Raw genomic sequence first — 21872 nt, forward strand, 5'->3', positions numbered from 1 at the left:
TAAGGGCACCATTCAATTTACCCCTTTAAGTGAATACAGCTTAGCTGCAATACCGGATACAGCCAATTTACAAGAGTGGCACTCTTTCTGGAAGAAATTAATCAATGCTTCTTTTTTTCCTGATCTGAGATATTTTGGGGAATGTATTAACTTCGTGTGACAAAAGTTGAATTTTTTCGGACAAGTTCCACTGCCATGTTAAAAAAAAAAAGAAGTAAAAGTGGGAGGAGCACTGATGGGAGGAGGAGCAAAATGGGCGGGGCTTCCACAACTGGTGCACATTAACCAAAAATCTGCGCCAGCTCCCTTGCTGGTATAGATTTCTTTTTCTGGAGTGTGGTACTACCATCAGTGTCCCAGCTGGACAACCCCTTTAAGTGAATATATATGGTGTGGGTAGAGGGGTGCTGGCAGAAGGGTCTCCCTTGTGCTGGAGAGAAAACGCAAATTTTCTGAGATTTCTAACTTTTTTTTTTACACCAAAATACTGGCAAAATGCCTTGATAGATTCCGCAGCGAGTCAAAAATGAGAAATTGTCCCCTATTATAGCATGCGCCAAATTTGTAATTAGAGAGATTAATGCCCACCTCAACGGTTTTGAAAAATGGGTGGAGCCACTTCATTGCTAAGCCTTAGGGCTCGTGCACGCGACCGTATGTATTTTGGGGTACACAAAACACGGCTCTGCAAAAAACACGGATGACTTCCGTGTGCATTCCGTATTTTGCGGAACAGAACAGCCGGCCCTTCATAGTACAGTACTATCCTGCGGACAATAATAGGACATGTCCTATCTTTTTGCGGAACGGACATACGGAAACTGAACGCACATTGAGTAACTTCCATTTTTTTGCGGACCCGTTGAAATGAATAATTCTGCATACGGTCTGCAAAAAAAAAAAAACGGAACAGACACGGAAAGAAAATACGTTCATGTGCATGAGCCCTTATTATGGTGTTTAGGCCAGACCACAGGAATTTTAAATATCTCTGAGATAAAGGAAAGTGAAAGTAAATAATAGCAAACACATGAGAACATGGAGCAGGTACAGCCGAGCAGGGCCTGGGGCCGGAGCGTGAGGATTGTGATTGTGATCTTCAGCGTCCTCCACGCAGGAGCTGGTACGTCTTGTCGCTATTCGTCCGTAGACGGCAATGATATTGAACGTAGTGTGTGGCTCTCTGGGAGCAGACACTATGGATTCGGCTCGTGTGCAGCCCGATGGCAGGGTGGGCGGGGGTCCTCTGTGTCTCCATGTAGAGTGGATTTTGTCTACTTGACCCTTTACGTGCCGTGCAGATATGCAGAGCTCGGACCCATACAACTTGTCCCTTGTATTTGTGCATGCAGATTTCTATTAGGTGTAAATGTAAAGGCTGCGGATTCTCCACTGACAGTACAAGAAAAGTGGATGTGATCTTAGAAATGTCATCTGAATGCTGAACGCCGAGTTACTGTGCTGGCTCTCAATCCGTTGCTGTGGTTTTATCTACGTCGTAAAACGCCATTACAGTGCAAGGTTGAAGGCACAATCCCAAGGTACAATGGCGCTGTAAAACTAGCAAGTGTTAGACCAGCCCGCTACAGACAAACTGCAGCAAAATCACTACCTATGAATGAATAAAGGTCCTTCTACACAAGCTGATGTTTCAGGCAAATATTGGGAATGAACCAAACGTTCCCAATAATTGCCTGATTGCCAGCGGAGATGAGGGCTGCATTTACATTCAGCAATCATCTCCTCTGTATGGGGGCAAGTGTTTTCATGACTAAAGCCTGTTTATGACTGTCTTATCTTTTAAGGCCTATCGCACACGAACGTATGGCTTTTTCAGTGTTTTGCGGTCCGTTTTTCACAGATCCGTTCCGTTTTTTCTTTCTGTTGTGTTTCCATTTCTGTTCCGTTTTTCCGTATGGCATATACAGTATACAGTAATTACATAGATAAAATTTTCAATAGATGGTTCGGACCTATTGACTTGAATGGAGCCACGGAGCGTGATTTGCGGGCAATAATAGGACATGTTCTATCTTTAAACGGAATGCATACGGAGTACATTCCGTTTTTTTTGCGGAACCATTGAAATGAATGGTTTCATATACGGAACGAAAAAAACGGCCAGTAAACTAGGAAAAAAACCGGTCGTGTGCAGGAGGCCTAAGTCTCATTTACCAACTGTTTTGGATTCATTTTCGTCAATTGTGCTTATTTTACATTTTAAGACAAATTCAGATTTCCGTGCCACCCCCGGGCTTCGGTACTTTTCGGTCTTTGTTTTGAGTAGTGAGTTGCGCCACAATTCGCCTACTTCCATGGAGACGTGCTCCACATTTTAATGCGCATACTATTTAGGGCAGTTTCCCGCTGGCGGTAAGATTTTTCGGCAGGGATTCGTACTGCCGTTTGCACAAGTGTGCTGCTGGAAGTCCGCCCGGCCCCATTCACTATAATGGGGAGTGGCAGAGATCTGGCGGCAGCACGGGAAATATGCCGAGCTGCGGGAATAGTTTTTTTTTGTCCGGCCGCCTCTCAGCATACTTGCCGTGCTCCAACCATTCAAGTTATTACCACATAAAGTGACGCATGTCAGATTTGCAAAAATAGGCTCTGTCAGGAAGGGGTTAAAGTAATGCAGATCTCGCCGTTCGGTTGGTCTGTTTTGTTAATGGTTGCTGGATGTTGGAGGCGCAGTACAGACCCACTGAGCAGTCACGATTAGTGTAATCGGAGCCCACAACGGTCCTTTCAAACATGCGATACAACCATGACTTAACCGCGCCGTGTGGTTGTACCCTTAGGCGCCGTGTAACAGAGGGGGTCTTTTATTAAGGCCTCATGCACACGACCGTTTTTTTTTGCGGTCCGTAAAACGGATTTCCGTTGTTCCGTGATCCGTGACCGTTTTTTCTTCCGTGGGTCTTCCTTGATTTTTAGAGGATCCACGGACATGAAAAGTGAAAAAAAAAACTAAGTCAAGTTTCCATTGAAAATGATAGGAAAAACGGACACGGATCACGGACGCGGATGACTATCTTGTGTGCATCCGTGATTTTTCACGGACCCATTGACTTGAATGGGTCCGTGAACCGTTGTCCGTGAAAAAAATAGGACAGGTCATATTTTTTTCACGGACTGGAAAAACGGATCACGGACGCGGAAGCCAAACGGTGCATTTTCCGATTTTTCCACGGACCCATTGAAAGTCAATGGGTCCGCGAAAAAAAACGGAAAACGGAACAACGGCCGCGGATGCACACAACGGTCGTGTGCATGAGGCCTAACTTATACACGCCACTTTTGTGGCGTAAATCAGATGCAGATCTTGTGGCCAACCATTTTGCGGCAAAATCTGCGACTTTTCCCCGCCATGCCACTTTTCTGAAGTAGTGAGAAAAAGGGACATGGCGAGGAAGGGGGCGGGCCGGCAGGCTCTTCTCATTTATAATTTTTTCACGCCAGTTTTTACCATGGAAAATGGCTTAAATGTACGCCAGGGGCGTTGCTAGGGTCTGAAGACATCCAGGGGCACAAGCCCACTGTGTTGAAATTGGGGTTAGGCCTTTTAATATTGATGGGAGTGGACCCTGGGTAACCCCACAGATCATCTCCCCACCCCCCTTGCACTTGTTCTGCTGATCCGCTACTTGCGGGCATGAGTTCAGTCACTTCAGTGCGCAATGCTGTCCTGCGGCGCGTGATCCCGTGAGACCTGTGACCCCCTGCGGTGGGTCTCGCGAGATCACGCGCCGCAGGACGGGATTGCGCACAGAAGTGACTGAACTCATGTAGCGGAACAAGTACAAGGGGGGTGGGGGGATTATCTGTGGTGGGTTGCCCAGGTCCAATCAATAAAGGTTAACCCCTTAATGACTCGGCCATATTTCACCTTAAGGACCAGGCTATTTTTTGCAAATCTGACCAGTGTCCCTTTAAGTGGTGATAACTTTAAAAAGCTTTGACTTATCCAGGCCATTCTGAGATTGTTTTTTTCGTCACATATTGTACTTCATGACACTGGTAAAATGAAGTAAAAACAATTTTAATTTTTATTTATAAAAAAAAATTGAAAAAATTGCAAATTTCCAAGTTTAAATTTCTCTACTTCTATAATACATAGTAATACCTCCAAAAATAGTTATTACTTTACATTCCCCATATGTCTACTTCATGTTTGGATCATTTTGGGAATGACATTTTAGTTTTTGGGGACGTTACAAGGTTTAGAAGCAAATCTTGAAATTTTTCTGAAATTTTCAAAAACCCAAATTTTTAGGGACCAGTTCAGGTCTGAAGTCACTTTGTGAGGGCTACAAGTAGAAACTACCCAAAAATTACCCCATTCTAGAAACTACACCCCTCAAGGTATTCAAAACTGATTTTTACAAACGTCGTTAACCCTTTAGATGTTCCACAAGAGTTAATGGCAAATAGAGATAAAATTTCAGAATTTCGTTTTTAATCCATTTTTTCCAGTAACAAAGCAAGGGTTAACAGCTAAACAAAATGCTATATTTATTGCCCCGATTCTGTAGTTTGCAGAAACACCCCATATGTGGTCATAAACTACTGTACGGGCACACAGTAGGGCGTAGAGGGAAAGGAGCGCCGTGTGGTTTTTGGAAGATTTTGCTGGACTGGTTTATTTACACCATGTCCCATTTGATGCCCCCCTAGAGTAGAAACTCCATAAAAGTGACCCCATCTAAGAAACTACACCCGCAAGGTATTCAAAACTGATTTTATAAACGTTGTTAACCCTTTAGGTGTTGCACAAGAGTTATTGGCAAATGGAGATGAAATTTTTGAATTTAAATTTTTTGGCAAATTTTCCATTTTAATCAATTTTTTCCAGTAACAAAGCAAGGGTTAACAGCCAAACAAAATGCTATATATATTTCCCCGATTCTGTAGTTTGCAGAAACACCCCATATGTGGCCGTAAACTACTGTACGGCCACACAGTAGAGCGAAAGGTGCAACGTATGGTTTTTGGAAGGCAGATTTTGCTGGACTGGTTTATTTACACCATGTCCCATTTGAAGCCCCCCTGATGCACCCCTAGAGTAGAAACTCCATAAAAGTGACCCCATTTTGGAAACTACGAGATAGGGTGGCAGTTTTGTTGGGACTATTTTTAGGGTACATATGATTTTTGGTTTATCTATATTACATTTTTGTGAGGCAAGGTTACCAAAAATAGAAATTCTAAAATTCAATTTCCATTTGCCATAACCTATTGAGGAACACCTAAAGGGTTAATAAAGTTTGTAAAATCAGTTTTTAATACCTTGAAGGGTGTAGTTTCTTAGATGGGGTCACTTTTATGGAGTTTCTACTCTAGGGTTGCATCAGGGGGGCTTCAAATGGGACATGGTGCCAAAAAAAAAAGGCCATCAAAATCTGCCTTTCAGAAACCATACGGCGTTCCTTTCTTTCTGCGCCCTGCCGTTTGGTCATACAGCAGTTTGGAACATAAACTTAAGACGTGGAAAACCCTGACCTTTATAATTGACCTCCAGAGTTTCTCAGCTGTGAGCGGTGGGATTTGTAACTTGTTTTCTGGAGGCAAAGCGGCTTTCACTCTTGTCTGGGGGTTTCCAGGTTTCCTGGCGGCAGTGTTCAGAGGTTACTGCTATAGCTCACGGCAGATGAGAGGCATCTACTAAACAGGAAGTACTTGCTTTAACCCTGTTCTAACCGATTCCTGTGCTTTTGTAACACAGTTAAAAAGGTTTTCCCGATTTATTATTATTATTATTATATTTTTTTTTATTTTTTTTTTACTATTTGTCTGTCCTCTGGATAGCTCATTGGTATCCGATCAGTGGGGGTCCGACACCTGGGACACCCGCCGATCAGCTGTTTTGAGAATGCCCTGACACTACTGTGAGCACCGTTGCCTTCACCAAGCACAGCGCTCAGCCCCATTCACTTCTATGGGGCTGAGATGATCCTAGGCCACATGAACGTGTCATCGCTCGGCCTAGGAAAAGCAGAGAGAAGGCCGCGGCACTCGCAGGAGAGCCACTGCCTGCTCAAACAGCTGATCGGCTGGGATTCCGGGTGTCGGGCCCCCACCGATCAGATACTGATGACCTGTCGTGAGGATAGGTCATGTGTAAGAAAACCCCTTTAACTACTTTGATATTAGGCTTAAAGGGGCTATCCAGTTTCAGGAAGAAAACTGAACAACACAAGGGATCCGCCTGCTGTAAAGTGGGGATCATTACTTACCTGGCGTATCCCGTGCTGACACTCTGGTTTCAGGGATCTGTTTACCCAGGTGCAGCAGTGACATCACATCAACTGCCCATAACTGCTGCAGCCAGTCACTGGCCTCTTCCTTACTAAAGTTAGTGATTGCCTGGAGGAGTCGTGTGTTGCCGTCGTGACCTCACAGCAGGAGAAACGGGTACCAGCCAGGAGAATTTTTTGCCTTCATGATCCCGCGGGGACTGTCAGGAGGAGCAGTGCTATCTGTGTGCAGATCAGCCATGGTCGCCGCACCGTACGAGGGAGACCGTCCAGAGCCTGACAAGGGGAAAATACATCATATATAGGTGATACTTATTTTATTGCATCCTCTTACTTCTGAGACAACCCCTCAAAATGTAACCTATGAACTATTCTGATGGCGCTTATAACCCAAATCTGAAGAAGATTCGGACAGGTTTAGGATGTCACTAAATGACCATTTTCTACCTTCCAGGTAAATTGGAGATCAGCAGGACTGATTCCCCTATAGAGGCACTGCTGGGTCATAACACAACCATCCCCTGCCACATCTCCGGCTATAAGGCTCCATCTTTGGATACTTCCATGGTTTATGTGCGCTGGACCAGAGCCGAAGAGCTCGTCTATTTATTTAACGGTGGACGTCATACTCCATATAGATCTGGGTCATATATATCAGAACATGGAATTGCAGGAGGGGATGCCAGTCTGTATATGCCGGACATTCGGTTCGGTGATCAGGGAGAATACACCTGTTTTGTCACGGTCACTCCCGATGACGCGATTAGTACAGTCACTGTACGGCTGTCAGGTGAGTGCTGCTGTCAGAGATGGTCACACAATATAATACATCCATATATGTATGGAGTGCACCCTACAAGTAGGCCTTCCCATACGGGCAGCTATGCTTAGTGGGGCCTCAACAGAGGAAAGATGTGAAAGAATGATAGGGCTACATGATGGTTGAAAATCGCAGTAAAAAAAGGAACAGGACGCCAGTTTATCAAGACTCCATTCTTAACCTCCAGTGCGATGGCGTGGTCCATGCATCATCAGGATCTGAATGCTATGCCAGCTGGGGGATACAATGGGACTCTATGGTGAACGCATGCTGTATGGCATCGGTTTAACAAATATGTTTTTTGTATACATTAAACGGATGGGAAAAATGGAACGTGAACCCAGCCTTAACCCATCACAGGCATTGATGGCATCTGACTAGGATATGCCATCAATGTCAGGTGTGGGTCCCACCTCTGAGACCCACTCCTATCTCCAGAACGGGACCCCCAAGGTGAACAAGGAGCAGCCGTACGTGCGCAGCAACCCTCTGTTCTCTGCTATGGCAGTTCCAATAGCTTAGCTATTTCCTGAGATCGCATAAAGCTGAATGGATAGGTGGCTACGCCTACGCAGTGCACCGTTTACGGCCCACTATGGGACTTCCGATGCTCGTCTACTTTTGGAACGCCCATAGCAATGAATGGAGAGCAGTGGCGACTCTAGGAACGATATATAGGGGGGCACATAATATACCACAGTCAAAAATGGGAGGGGGCACTAATAATTTTCACCACTTAATCATACTACTGAAAAGCAAACAAAATAAGTATATATAAATAAGATTACAAAATACTAGAGTATCGCGGTCTGCAGGGATACCTTTTTATTGTACTAACCTAAAACTTAAAAGACAAGCTTTCAAGAGTTTTCCTTTCTTCCTCGATTTTGCTTCAGACCTGAGAAAGGGAGAAACACTCTCCAAAACTTTTCTTTATAGTTTAAAGCAGTTTCAGCAAACACCAGGGCTGTGTAAATAATCCCATATGTTAAACACTAAAGACGACCAATGAGCAGAGGCTCACAGGCTTATTCACAGAAGGGGGAAGAGTTTGGAGAAGGGAACAATCTAGGACAACAGAACTGAATTGGAAAGTGAGATGAATTGGAGAATTATTTTCAAATCAGCCATGTTGTCCTATATTGTTCACTTCTCCAAACTCTTCACCCTTTTGTGAAATATCCCTGTGGGTGTTGTTGGTGTGTGCAACTAATACTACTTATTCTGATTGTAACGCAGAATGTGGCGGTCAGGGGTGCATGTAACGCAGAATGTGGCGGTCAGGGGTGCATGTAACGCAGAATGTGGCGGTCAGGGGTGCATGTAACGCAGAATGTGGCGGTCAGGGGTGAATGTAACGCAGAATGTGGCGGTCAGGGGTGCATGTAACACAGAATGTGGCGGTCAGAGGTGCATGTAACGCAGAATGTGGCGGTCAGGGGTGCATGTAACTCAGAATGTGGCGGTCAGGGGTGCATGTAACGCAGAATGTGGCGGTCAGGGGTGAATGTAACGCAGAATGTGGCGGTCAGGGGTGCATGTAACGCAGAATGTGGCGGTCAGGGGTGCATGTAACGCAGAATGTGGCGGTCAGGGGTGAATGTAACGCAGAATGTGGCGGTCAGGGGTGCATGTAACACAGAATGTGGCGGTCAGAGGTGCATGTAACGCAGAATGTGGCGGTCAGGGGTGCATGTAACGCAGGGGGCGCTGGTCAGGGGTGCATCGCAGATAGAAAAGGTACTTACAGTTCTGATGTGCTCTGTCCTCGTGCCTTCTTCCTCTGCCGACTGCCGAGGAGCCCGTAGTGACGCGGGTGGGCAGCATGGGCAGTACTTTCAGTTTGGCAGCGGCGGCCAGCGTTTTAAAGGGGAATCAGCAGGGGGGGCATGCGGGGGAGCAAGGAATAACCTAGGGGTGGCAATTGCCCCCCTGTAGCGACGCCTATAATGGAGAGCATGCCGCACATGCGCTGTATGCTTTCATTTCACTCACTTTCGTTTTCTTTTCTAGATAGGTGTGCGACCCACCCCTGGGACCCGCTCCTATCTGACACTTATGGCATATTCTGGCAATATGCCATCAATGTCCTGGGTGGGCCAACCCCTTTAAGAAGAATGATATTATTGCTCTTATTATGACTTCTGCTACTATTTTCACCCTTTTCTCTTCAGCTATGCCATCTTGTAGGCTGAGTGACTCCACACTAGTAATGGATCCTGACACGGAGAGATCTGTCACATGTTATGTGAGCGGCTTCTATCCGGAAAATGTGAAAATACAATGGCTGAAGTACAGTAAAGCTTCCTCCAACCAATCTGAACTGAATAGCCAGACCTGCACCAGTGTGCCCGTCCAGAACCACGATGGGACCTACAATGTGACCAGTGTCCTGTCTACGAGGCCTGTGAGCAGATATATGGACGGAGACGTGTATTCCTGTGTAGTCTTCCACAGGTCGCTGACAGATGGTCATAATTGTAATGTATCCTTATCAGTGCATCCTGTACCAGGTACACTAAATACGTTCTGTCCAATCGTCCATATCATTGTTCTGTTCTGTAGTGGCTGTTACTGAGACGTGGTTCAAGGGAAGTAATGACTGGGATATAACAATACCAGGGTTCTCTCTATACAGGAAAGACAGAGAAGGCAAGAAGGGGGGAGGGGTGGCCCTGTATGTGAAAGTTAGCGAGAACAATTTAGAGTCTGTTTGGGTTACCTTGCAGCTTGATAATCATAAGGTAACACGTGTAGGTGTGATATATAGACCACCTAGCCAAGTCAAAGAATTAGATGATCTACTAGTTGAGGAGATAGCTAACATGACATTGAAGGGGGAAGTTATCATTATGGGAGACTTCAATCTTCCTGATGTAAACTGGAAAACCAAAATAGCTAGTTCTGCCAGGAGTACAGATATTCTAAATTCCCTACTGGGATTATCTCTACAGCAAGTAGTGGAGGAGCCAACCCGGAGGGAGGCCATTTTAGATTTAGTATTCACAAATGGGAATTTGGTATCTGATATTACTGTAGGGGAAAGCTTGGGATCTAGTGATCACCAGTCAGTGTGGTTTATTATAAGTACAGTGACTGAGTCAGGGATAATAAACACTGTGATGTCACAGTACGGGGATAATGCACACAGTGATGTCACAGTACAGGGATAATAAACACAGTGATGTCACAGTACAGAGATAATACACAGTGATGTCACAGTACAGGGATAATACACACAGTGATGTCACAGTACAGGGATAATACACACAGTGATGTCACAGTACAGAGATAATACACACAGTGATGTCACAGTACAGAGATAATAAACACAATGATTTCACAGTACAAGGATAATAAACACAGTGATGTCACAGTACAGGGATAATAAACACAGTGATGTCACAGTACAGAGATAATACACAGTGATGTCACAGTACAGGGATAATACACACAGTGATGTCACAGTACAGAGATAATACACAGTGATGTCACAGTACAGGGATAGTGCACACAGTGATGTCACAGGACAGGGATAATGCACACAGTGATGTCACAGTACAGGGATAGTACACACAGTGATGTCACAGTACAGGGATAGTACACACAGTGATGTCACAGTACAGGGATAATACACACAGTGATGTCACAGTACATAGATAATACACAGTGATGTCACAGTACAGAGATAATACACAGTGATGTCACAGTACAGAGATAATACACAGTGATGTCACAGTACAGGGATAATACACACAGTGATGTCACAGTACAGGGATAATACACACAGTGATGTCACAGTACAGGGATAATAGACACAGTGATGTCACAGTACAGGGATAATAGACACAGTGATGTCACAGTACAGGGATAATAGACACAGTGATGTCACAGTACAGGGATAATACACACAGTGATGTCACAGTACAGGGATAATGAACACAGTGATGTCACAGTACAGGGATAATAGACACAGTGATGTCACAGTACAGAGATAATACACACAGTGATGTCACAGTACAGGGATAATAAACACAGTGATGTCACAGTACAGGGATAATACACACAGTGATGTCACAGTACAGGGATAATACACACAGTGATGTCACAGTACAGGGATAATAGACACAGTGATGTCACAGTACAGGGATAATAGACACAGTGATGTCACAGTACAGGGATAATAAACACAGTGATGTCACAGTACAGGGATAATAGACACAGTGATGTCACAGTACAGGGATAATAAACACAGTGATGTCACAGTACAGGGATAATACACACAAGATGGGTCCCCACGTACAGTGGGAAATCACTGTATAGGAAAAAAACAACCTATAATGATGTCACATCACAAGAGTAATGCAGAGAGGGGACGCCACGATAAGTGGATAATGTAAGAATAACAAGGGGCTGTGCAGTAAAACTTATAATGGAGCTGCATGTAATTTTCTCCACCGTCTGCATCATCCACAGCCGTCACTAACTACCTCTTATATGTGAGTGGAGGTGGCCCCTCTTATTTGTTGGGCCCAATATCACTTGCTGTGCCTGATTTCAGCATGCCCAATCGTTTTCTTCTCGTACAGGCTCAGCCGAGCGGCGCGTGCACATATATGTTGTGTGTGGGAAGGAGAGGGGTCATGGTGAATAGCTGAGAGCCAAAGGAGTGTTTGACTGACAGCTATCTAAAGTGCATTGCCGGCTGTACTTTGGCCATCAGCAGCGAGTATTAGCTGTAATACAAAACTGACAACCTGCTGCAGGTGGTGACAATTCCCGGCCATTTAACCCCTTAGATGCTTTACCAATAACATCCATGGAATCCTTGGATCGCAATGGCAGCCGGGGGTCTATATGTGTGCAGTCACTTGGGGGGGGGGGGGGGGGGGGCAGATGAATGAGGAGCTATCCTGCCATCTATCGGTGTAATGTGCTGATTTATTTTCTTGTATTCTTCTAGAGAACAACACGGCTGTGATATTGTTAGCGATACTCGTGCTGCTGTTATTGCTTCTGACCCTGGGCTTAATTTACAGATTTTGTTTTAAGAAAGGTAAGCACAGTAAGTGAAAGTTATATCCTAGGTAGAGGAACGCAGAGAGGTTTTGCTGGGTTTATCTGCAGAACCGCACGTCCGTTAACAGTCAGTGTGAATACTGCGGCAGTATGTGGTAAAGCTGCATGTCGGTGTGATTTACATCCGCATTGCAGCCACACTCTGGCCAGTGCCATGGCCTCACTGTGCATCTCTAGTACCCTTATACCCCATTTCTGCCTACTAGTTCTAAGGGTCCATTCACACGTCCGCATAAATGGGTCCACATCCGTTCCTCAGTTTAGCGGACCCATTAGTTTCAACCGTATGCTGTCTGCATCCACACTTCTGTTTCACGGCCCCGCAAAAGAATAGAGCATGCCCCATTGAAATGAATGGGTCCGGATTCCGTGCGGGTGCAATGCGTTCACATCATGCATTGCACCCGCGCGGAAAACTTGCTCGTGTGAAAGGGGCCTAAGTCTGTTAGCTGAGAAGAGAGGGGAGCTTTTTTGCCTGTGGGGCCAAGTCATCCAGGGAGCTGTCGATCCCGCTCCCCCTCCTGGTGCTGTGCTGCAGTTGCATTTATTATCCTGCAGTACTGCACCAATCATTAGAGTAGGGACCCACCTAAAGGGGTTGGCCACTTTTTATATGAAAAATTCCTAAAAGCCCATAAACTGCAATGTTTGCCACATACACCTACGACTGAGTCCGTTTTTTAGCACAGCACTGTTCTCCACATGTATTATTGTACTTGTCAGAGGTGTTAGGCTACTTTCACACTAGCGGCATGCCCCTCCGGCAGGCTGTTCCGTCGGGTGAACAGCCTGTCGGATCCATCCTGTAGCTAGTGACCGTGTGCCCCTGGACTGCCGCTCCGTTCCCATTGACTATAATGGGGGCAGGGCGGAGGCACGGCAGCGCACGGCGAGAGCCTGCCGGAATAAATGTCAGACATGTCATAGTTTTATTCCGGCAGCCTCTCGCCGCGCGCTGCCATGCCTCCACCAGAACTCCGCCCCCATTATAGTCAATGGGAACGGAGCGGCAGTCCGGGGGCACACGTTCACTAGCGGCAGGACATATCCGACAGGCTGTTCACCCGACGGAACAGCCTCCCGGAGGTCCGTGCCGCTAGTGTGAAAGTAGCCTTAGGCCCCTTGCAGACGAGCGTGTCCGGATTAGGGCCGGATGCGTCCCGGTGCATTGCGGCAAACGCGCGCGAGCAGGAACGCAATTGCAGTCAGTTTTGACTGCGATTGCGTTCCGATGTTCAGTTTTTATCCCGCGGGTGCAATGCGTTTGGCACGCGCGTGATAAAAAACTGACTGTGGTACCCAGACCCGAACTTCTTCACAGAAGTTCAGGTTTGGGTTAGTTGTAGTGTAGATTGTATTATTTCCCCTTATAACATGGTTAATATAAATATAAAATAATCATAATTTAACTCACCTTAATCCACTTGTTCGCGCAACCGGCATCTCTTCTGTCTTGTTCTGTGAGGAATAGGACCTTTGATGACGTCACTACGCTCATCACATGGTCCGTCACATGACCATGTGATGAACGTAGTGACGTCATCAAAGGTCCTATTCTTCACAAAAGAAGACAGAAGAGATGCCGGCTGCGCGAACAAGTGGATTAAGGTGAGTTAAATTTTTTTCAAATTTTTTTTAACCCCTCCAGCCCTATTGTACCATGTTATAAGGGGAAATAATACAATCTACACTACAAGTAACCCAAACCGGGACGCATCCAGACCTAATCCGGACACGCTCGTCTGCAAGGGGCCTTAGATTCCCTTTAATGATCAGGCGCACAGAGTGTACGATTTAGCACACATGGTGGCTGAACAGTCCTAATTTTCTTGGACTTCCAAAGTAATTTTTGTGATGTTTTTTACTTGATACCTAGGGCTTTTTATTAACATTTTTTAAATATTTTATTTAGTTTTATTTGGGGAAAACTGCAGACATGTCATTTTTCTCAAACCATAGCTCCTTATTTTTTAAATATGCAAAGTGACACCAAATAAATGCTTTAGCTAGGTTACCTATTTTGTGTGGGTCCTTTTGATTAATGATATGTATAGTTTTGCGACTATGGCAACTGTTTCTGTTGGCATAGGCATTTTTGCTTTTTTGTATTTTTATTTTTATTTGTATTTTACTTATTTTTTTTAGATATTTTTGCCACCTAATATTTAATAATATCTAGAGGAGCCCCAGTTACAGGGTAAAACACACACATACCTCATAAGGGGGCATCTTACACAGGCCCTCTCTGCCAAAGACATCCAGCGATTACGTGATCGCCATTCTCAATAGAGGAAGCGGCTTATACTCCCTGCATAGTCTGTGCTCAGAGCATAGCGCTGAATGACAAGTGGGGGGACCCGACCTGATCCTGCACCGTACATGTACTGCTCTCCCAGCACCAGGTCACAATCGAGTTAACCCCTTGAGGACCTTGTGATTTTCCATTTCAGAGTTTTCGGTTTTTTACTGCCATATTATTATTTTTTTTTTCATTTTTTCCGTTCACATAGCTGTATGAGAGCTTGATTTTTTTTTGTGGGGCAAGTTCTACTTTGTAATGGCATCATATAATTTTGCATATGATATAGAGGGAAGCTGGAAAAAAAAATCCAAATGGAGTGGAATTGCAGAAAAGAAAATGCAATTCCACTACAGTTTTATGGGTTTTGTTTATACAGCGTTCCCTATGTGGTAAAACTGATCTGTTCCCTTCATTCTTCAGCGCAGTACAACTACATCGCTTCTCCCATAGACTACAGTGATTTACCATTGTAATCAATGGGAGATTCATTATGTTCCTATGGAGCCCTGTCACAGGCAGTGCTCCATAGGAGCATTCAGAAGGCCTGTGACTTGTATGCCCTATTTTTTAGGGGGTTACCTTATAATATGTCATGCTAAATGCCTAAACAACCCATAGGCTGTTAATATGTCATAAAAATTGATTGAAGTGTCTTTAATATTTATAAGCGTCCGTTTATTTACCATGTGGTAATAGATTGCATATCTTCTGAATTCGGCAGCACCAATTGAGGTCATGGACATCATTGGACCTGAACTGATCCACATGCAGAAGGTAAACCTGGCATGTCCTATAGTACATTTCAGACCCAAAGGAATTGATCTCTCATTATTTATAATTAAAGACGAGAAGAAGAGTCGAGTCTCTGAATGGAGTTCCAAAGAGACAAAGAACGAAGAAGATATTCCATTATTAAATCCTTTTTTCCCGACGCTGATGCCTTCCATAATACAGGCTGGCAATGGCTTTTTCAGCTGTATCTGCTCTATAGCTATAACACCTCACTTTCATGAACATGATGGCGCCACAATTATTTTGCAAGTTGAACATGAAGCTGTGAAAGATCCCATCTGTAAAGAGCTGACGCTGAGGGTGAAAGGTAGGAACGGGTTGTCTTACTGCTGAGCTCTGTCCATATTGGTTTCATTCTTCTCTTGCATTTCTTACATGAGTTTGCTTTAAAGCAGATCTCTAAATGCTGTTAACAGCGGCTGATGCAAAATGACTGACCCACATAATCGTGTACAGAAAATAAAATAAAAAAAATCTAGGAAAAAATATTAAGACCGGTAATCCAATCTACATAACTTCGGCCTATCCAGCGCCAGTCTAAATGTAAGCCAGCTTCCTTACTATCCTACATTTAGGCCATTTTCTACTCCTAAACTAGGCATAGAATAGGATGAATGAGACGGGCCCACTTTTTAGACCTGGCGCAAGCAGGGAAGAAGTAGCAGATTCTGCCGCAACATGGTGTGCGACAGAATCTGCGCCAGATATATGCCACAAAAGTGTCATATATATGTTTGTAAATGACCCCCAATATGTTTTGATACATGGTTCTAATTAGTAAAAAAAAAATATAATAATTCCCTTTAACTAGGGCTGTAATGATCGTAGTCGCAGGGAGTGTGAGAGACCTGGAGGGGTAGGGGGCCCAGGCTGTCGCTATTACGGATGAAGCGCTCCCGCTTGCTGCCCTGGACAGGCCTATTTCTTTCACATGTTAGGCAGTGTGCCATTGGAAGGGGATTGGCGCAGCAGACTGTGCTTCATATACTGAGCCTCTGCTCTGAGGATGCCACACTCCTGATACATAAAACCAAATAAACAGAAAAAGGCGCAACATAGAGTGAATAAGTATAAAATAAATAACTAACGAGCTCACCTTAGAGGGCACAACTGTATGGTAGGCTTGTCAGGAAGAATCCAATTTCCCAAATGATTGGTATGCAGCCACGGATGTGAATCTTCTCACCGGGAATGCCTGGACTCCCAAAGAAGGTTAAACATGACCTGGTAAAATCAACCTTCGTCACAAAGAACCAAACGTAATTCGTATTCCATCGATAAATTGCGTGGGTCTTATTTTGAAGTAGTCTTCTGGATTTACTTCCCCGAAACGTGTCATTTTTTTGCCAATAAATCCAGAAGAGTACTTCAAAATAAGACCCACGCAATTTATTAATGGAATACGAATTACGTTTGGTTCTTTGCGCCAAGGGATGATTTTACCAGGTCACACTCCTGATACAGTTCAATCAAAATTAGACAGCTCACCACTCTTTAGTGAAAAAACGCTTGCACGGGAAGGGGTCGTTCCCAATTCCAAAATCAGATAGATCCCAGCAGGCGTGCTTGTTTCTATATTCAAAGTATGCTTTATTTCATAATATAATCCATATAACAGGCCCGTCCAGCCTTCCTCAACTGCACTGGACGGGCCGAAACGCGTCCTGTTACATGGATTATGATGAAATAAAACATACTTTGAATATAGAAACAAGCACGCCTGCTGGGATTTATCTGACACTCCTGATACAGGCGAAGGGAAGCCATGGTGGTCACATACTGGGCATACAAGGACCAGTCCTGCTCCTGCCACTGACCTTGCAGAAGATCTGACAGCACCCATGTGATCATCGTGACACATGTGGGAACTGATCGCCGCCCATGACGTACATTGTCATCATGGGTTATTAAGGTGTTAAGTAGACAGAGTTGGGATCACTAGGAATGTGTATCAGGCACAAATCTGCGGACAGAAGCCCTTCAAATCTGCTTATTTGGGGTTTCTTGTCTCTCGGTCCTAGCGCCCTCCAGTTGTTGTGTTGTGATATTTAGGGCCATTAAGGGTCAGTGTGTGGGGTTAGGGCCCGCTCGTTCTTCTTCGTTTATCTTCATCCATCTGCTTCATTACCCAACTGACATCTCCTTTATCCGTTTTTTGTATCATCATTTGGCTCCTGTCATCTATCGGTGAGTTCACTTCTGAATATTTGTTATCTGCTAGTGTTGATTTGTGCTTTATATTATTTTTGTGATGTATCGGTTGTTATACAAGAAGTCCTGGAACTGGGAGACACCGTTAAAACCGGGGAAGGTGACTGCTGTAGGTGACGTCCATTCTTGTTTACAACCGCCATTGTTACATTCACAACTTTACCATGCATGCCCTTTCACACTGGTCGGCCCACGGTCCCCCCAGTCTGACAAGGTTGTTCTCCATCTCTGTAGCTCCACCTGTTTTGGATCCAATAAAGACAAACCAAGAATCCTACAACATCGGGGACCATTTGCAGCTAACGTGCAAAATCCACTCCTTTCATCCACAAAATATAAATGTCACCTGGTGCAAAGGCGAAGAAACTTTACTATCAGAAAATAATGAAGCTGAAAGAGATGGGAATGGGTTATTCTACCTTACCAGCTGTGTACAGGCCACTGTCCAAGAGGAAGACTTTGGGAAAGTATTCAGGTGTAAGGCTGAGCACCAGGGAGTGACAAATGAAGCTGAAGGCGTCACATGGAAATTACAGAAGCAAGTAAGTAAAGATGGCTATATACATGAAAATGTCCCTGATACAACAAGCAATCATTTTGATACAAAATATATATTTTGCGTTTAGAAATTACTAGAAAAAGTCCCCGGCGCTGCCCGAGTATGAAGTGTTGGTCTGTTTGTGTATTGGATTTGTTCCAAGGGTGCCCAGGAGGCCAATCCATGCCCTCGATTTTTTTTTTTTTTTATGGAGGAAATCACTAGTAGCCCTATGTACCCCGGCAGTTACACACTGTTTACTTTATTCTTAACTGTGACCTCCACAGCGCCTTGCCCCTTTAACTGTGACCTCCTCAGCGCCTTGCCCCCTTAACTGTGACCTCCTCAGCGCCCTGCCCCCTTAACTGTGACCTTCACAGCGCCCTGCCCCCTTAACTATGACCTTCACAGCGCCCTGCCCCCTTAAATGTGACCTTCACAGCGCCCTGCCCCCTTAACTATGACCTTCACAGCACCCTGCCCCCTTAACTGTGACCTCCTCAGCGCCCTGCCCCCTTAACTGTGACCTCCACAGCGCCCTGCGCCCTTCACTGTGACCTCCACAGCGCCCTGCCCCCTTAACTGTGACCTTCACAGCACCCTGCCCCCTTAACTGTGACCTCCACTGCGCCCTGCCCCCTTAACTGTGACCTCCACAGCGCCCTGCCCCCTTAACTGTGACCTCCACAGCGCCCTGCCCCCTTAACTGTGACCTCCACAGCGCCCTGCCCCCTTAACTGTGACCTTCACAGCACCCTGCCCCCTTAACTGTGACCTCCACAGCGCCCTGCCCCCTTAACTGTGACCTCCACAGCGCCCTGCCCCCTTAACTGTGACCTCCACAGTGCCCTGCCTCAGCGCTATTGGCTAATGTGACCGTGTGTATGCGAGTTAGGATATGAGTGAAGGACCTGCGAGCTTCTATGGTGCCATATTTTTTGGGGAATATCTCAAGAATGGTGCATCCTTGAGAGTTGAGACCTTTATGAAAACTTCCCAGACACCTGATGTAGCTATGTGCCAATGTCTGTCCTCTATAGGTTGGATGCCTATAGAGGACAGACAGGCATACATTGATTGTCATAATATACATTAGGACCTTTTACTTAGCACTTTGCTCAGGCAGCGTTTGCAGCTATTACAATCAAAAAGTTGTCTTGGGTATGTTGCCACAATCTTGATATATACAGTCGCAAGACAAAGTATGTGAACCCTTTGGAATGATATGGATTTCTGCACAAATTGGTCATAAAATGTGATCTGATCTTCATCTAAGGCTGGGTTCACACGGGCGAGATTTCCGCGCGGATGCGATGCGCGAGGTGAACGCATTGCACCCGCACTGAATCCGGACCCATTCACTTCTATGGGGCTGTGCACATGAGCGGTGATTTTCACGCATCACTTGTGCGTTGCGTGAAAATCGCAGCATGCTCTATATTGTGCGTTTATCACGCAACTCAGGCCCCATAGAAGTGAATAGGGCTGCGTGAAAATTGCAAGCAAGTGCGGATGCGGTGCGATTTTCACGCATGGTTGCTAAGATGACAGTCTATTCACTGTATGATTTTCCCTTATAACATGGTAACATTTTATTCTTTGTGTGTTATTAGTTTAAGCAGACTGTGATTGTCTATTGTTGTGACTTAGATGAAGATCAGATCACATTTTATGACCAATTTGTGCAGAAATCACATACTTTTTCTTGAAACTCTATGTGTTTGGAGAATTTCTCCCATTCTTTTCTGCAGATCCTCTAGATGGGGGAGCATCAACACCCAGCTATTTTCAAGTCTCTCTAAACATATTTGGATTTGTTCCCAGAGGTCTCCTCACACTGCTTTTGTTTTGCTGGGAGTCCTATCTTAGAGCGGTGAGGGATGGTCTAATCTGATAGTTCACAGGAGGTCCTCCGCGCAGGAGAGACTGACATCCTGTCTGCCCAGGAGAGCAAGCTCTGGACTGGCGGTCAGATTGGTGATCACATGACCCATCAGCCCACATTGAAAGGGCCCAAAATGAGACCTTTACCCTTGACCCTCTCCACTCAGTCGTAGGCTTCCAGATTTGTATAACTCCACATTATATTTCAGTCTGGGTTGGAAAGAAGTTCAGATTAGCAGACGGTCTAGATGCCACATTGAAGGAAGTTTTGTTGATGTCTTAGTTCCCGGTGTTCAAATGTTCATATTCCTTTTCCCAGGTACATGCATCATAATCAGAAGATGGGATTGACTCCTAGCATGGAGAGCTATAAGATGACATCTTGCCTCAGATCAAATTATGAAAAGGAAATGTCTTTGAATTTATAAAATGGCTTTGGTCACATTATGCAGCCTCCAAACCTAAACTTAATTTCATCTCTAGGTCCAAAATGAAATTGCTGATTATGTTTATAATATGTATTTGAAGAGGCTCCTCCCCTTCATCTATCACATTGAATCAAATGATAACTGTCTCCCTGTCTGCTGTCACCACCAGGGGGAGCTCACAGCCTTATTGTTTTATACAGCTCCCATAGGAATCAATAATAAATGTGTATGCCGTGTGCTCCCCTAGTTGTCACTGCAGACGGCCAGAATTGCATCTCTGTGGCTGTATGAAGTAAAACTGTAAATTTGGAGCTCTTCCCATGCTAATGTTGCACATCTCTCCCTAATTCTACACCCCTTTAATCCTCAATTTATTTTTAGTATTTGATTACCAAATTAATGGCTGTGTAGATATCACAGTGAATATTCTGAGGTGCTGTTCACATACTTTGTGACTGTAAGAGTATGATATTCAGCACCTGAATAATACGGTACTTACGGCTGCTGGGACAAGTCTGGAACTATTCCCTAAACTGGGAGAGGTGCCATGATGGGGCCTGGGACTTATAGTCGCTCCTGTCCGCATCTTTACTTGTGGTTTATATAGAAGAAGACACAGATCTGCTGCTCATCCGCCAGGGCTCCTGGGGTATCCCCAGTTTACATTCAGATACATAATGTGAGTTTTATCCTAGACTAAGTTCACTTTAATTGGATGTTTATGGAAAACCCTGGGAATACCCCTTTAATCTAAGATTTATATATGGTTGCATGCTTTGAATATAAGTGAATGTATGTAAATGTGCATGAATTGTTTATAATGGTGGAATATGTAAAAAATAATAAGCCATTTGAAATAGCATTGTTAAAAGGGTCTTTCCAGGTAAAAATGCTTTTTGTTGCTTTATGTGCTGTTCTGCCATTTTCACATCCATGCAATCCACACCCAAAGTTCATTGGTAGTCAGTGGTAGTGACCACCTGTCCCCTAACCCAGTGTGCTAAAAAAGTCATTAGTGGTCAGAATGTGACCAAAATCCACCCCCGTCCTGATGTTCTCCTCTGTGCCATCTCCCTGTGTCAGGCGCTTGCCCTGTGCATTCGAGATGCATGTGCCTGTACCTCTCATCTTCAGAGGGATTCGGCCTGCATTGAGTTGGTGGACAGGAGGAGAAGGAGAAGTTCGAACTGCATGGGCGAGGGGGGTTTAGGAGAAAGAAAAAGAAGCGGTGAAAATGCAACCATCTGTAAGTGCATAGTCCATAGTTGCTGATTAAAGCCAAAGAAACCAGTTTGCCCGGAACCCCCCTTTAACGATTACAATTATCAGGACACCTTACTGTATTCTTTTTATGTTGTTACAATTGAAGTTTTGCGATTCCCCCTTCTGTGACATCCATATACTGTACCTTATCCCCTTAAGGACCCATGACATACATGTACGTCATATCTGGCTGTGACTTAAAGACCACTGACCTCTTGCACCTGCCTGATCAGCGGCAGGGGTCCAGCAGTCACTGATAGCCGGACCCCTGCTGTATGCGCCGGCATCGGTGAAAACA

The 21872-nt window shown here is 44.9% G+C and overlaps 1 protein-coding gene across 1 annotated transcript; it reads left to right on the top strand.

Annotated features, from left to right (window-relative positions):
• Positions 1-1036: 1036 nt before the first annotated feature.
• On the top strand, positions 1037-21025 carry LOC120980592 (butyrophilin subfamily 2 member A2-like). The gene is made up of 7 exons (XM_040409766.1): positions 1037-1123; positions 6712-7047; positions 9252-9590; positions 12041-12133; positions 15180-15557; positions 17696-18003; positions 20203-21025. The coding sequence occupies exons 1-7, from the start codon at positions 1039-1041 to the stop codon at positions 20215-20217; spliced, it is 1554 nt and encodes a 517-aa protein (XP_040265700.1). The 5' UTR covers positions 1037-1038; the 3' UTR covers positions 20218-21025.
• The last annotated feature ends 847 nt before the right edge of the window (positions 21026-21872 follow it).

Source organism: Bufo bufo, chromosome 10, assembly GCF_905171765.1.
Source record: "Bufo bufo chromosome 10, aBufBuf1.1, whole genome shotgun sequence".
Classification (NCBI taxonomy): Eukaryota; Metazoa; Chordata; class Amphibia; order Anura; family Bufonidae; genus Bufo; species Bufo bufo.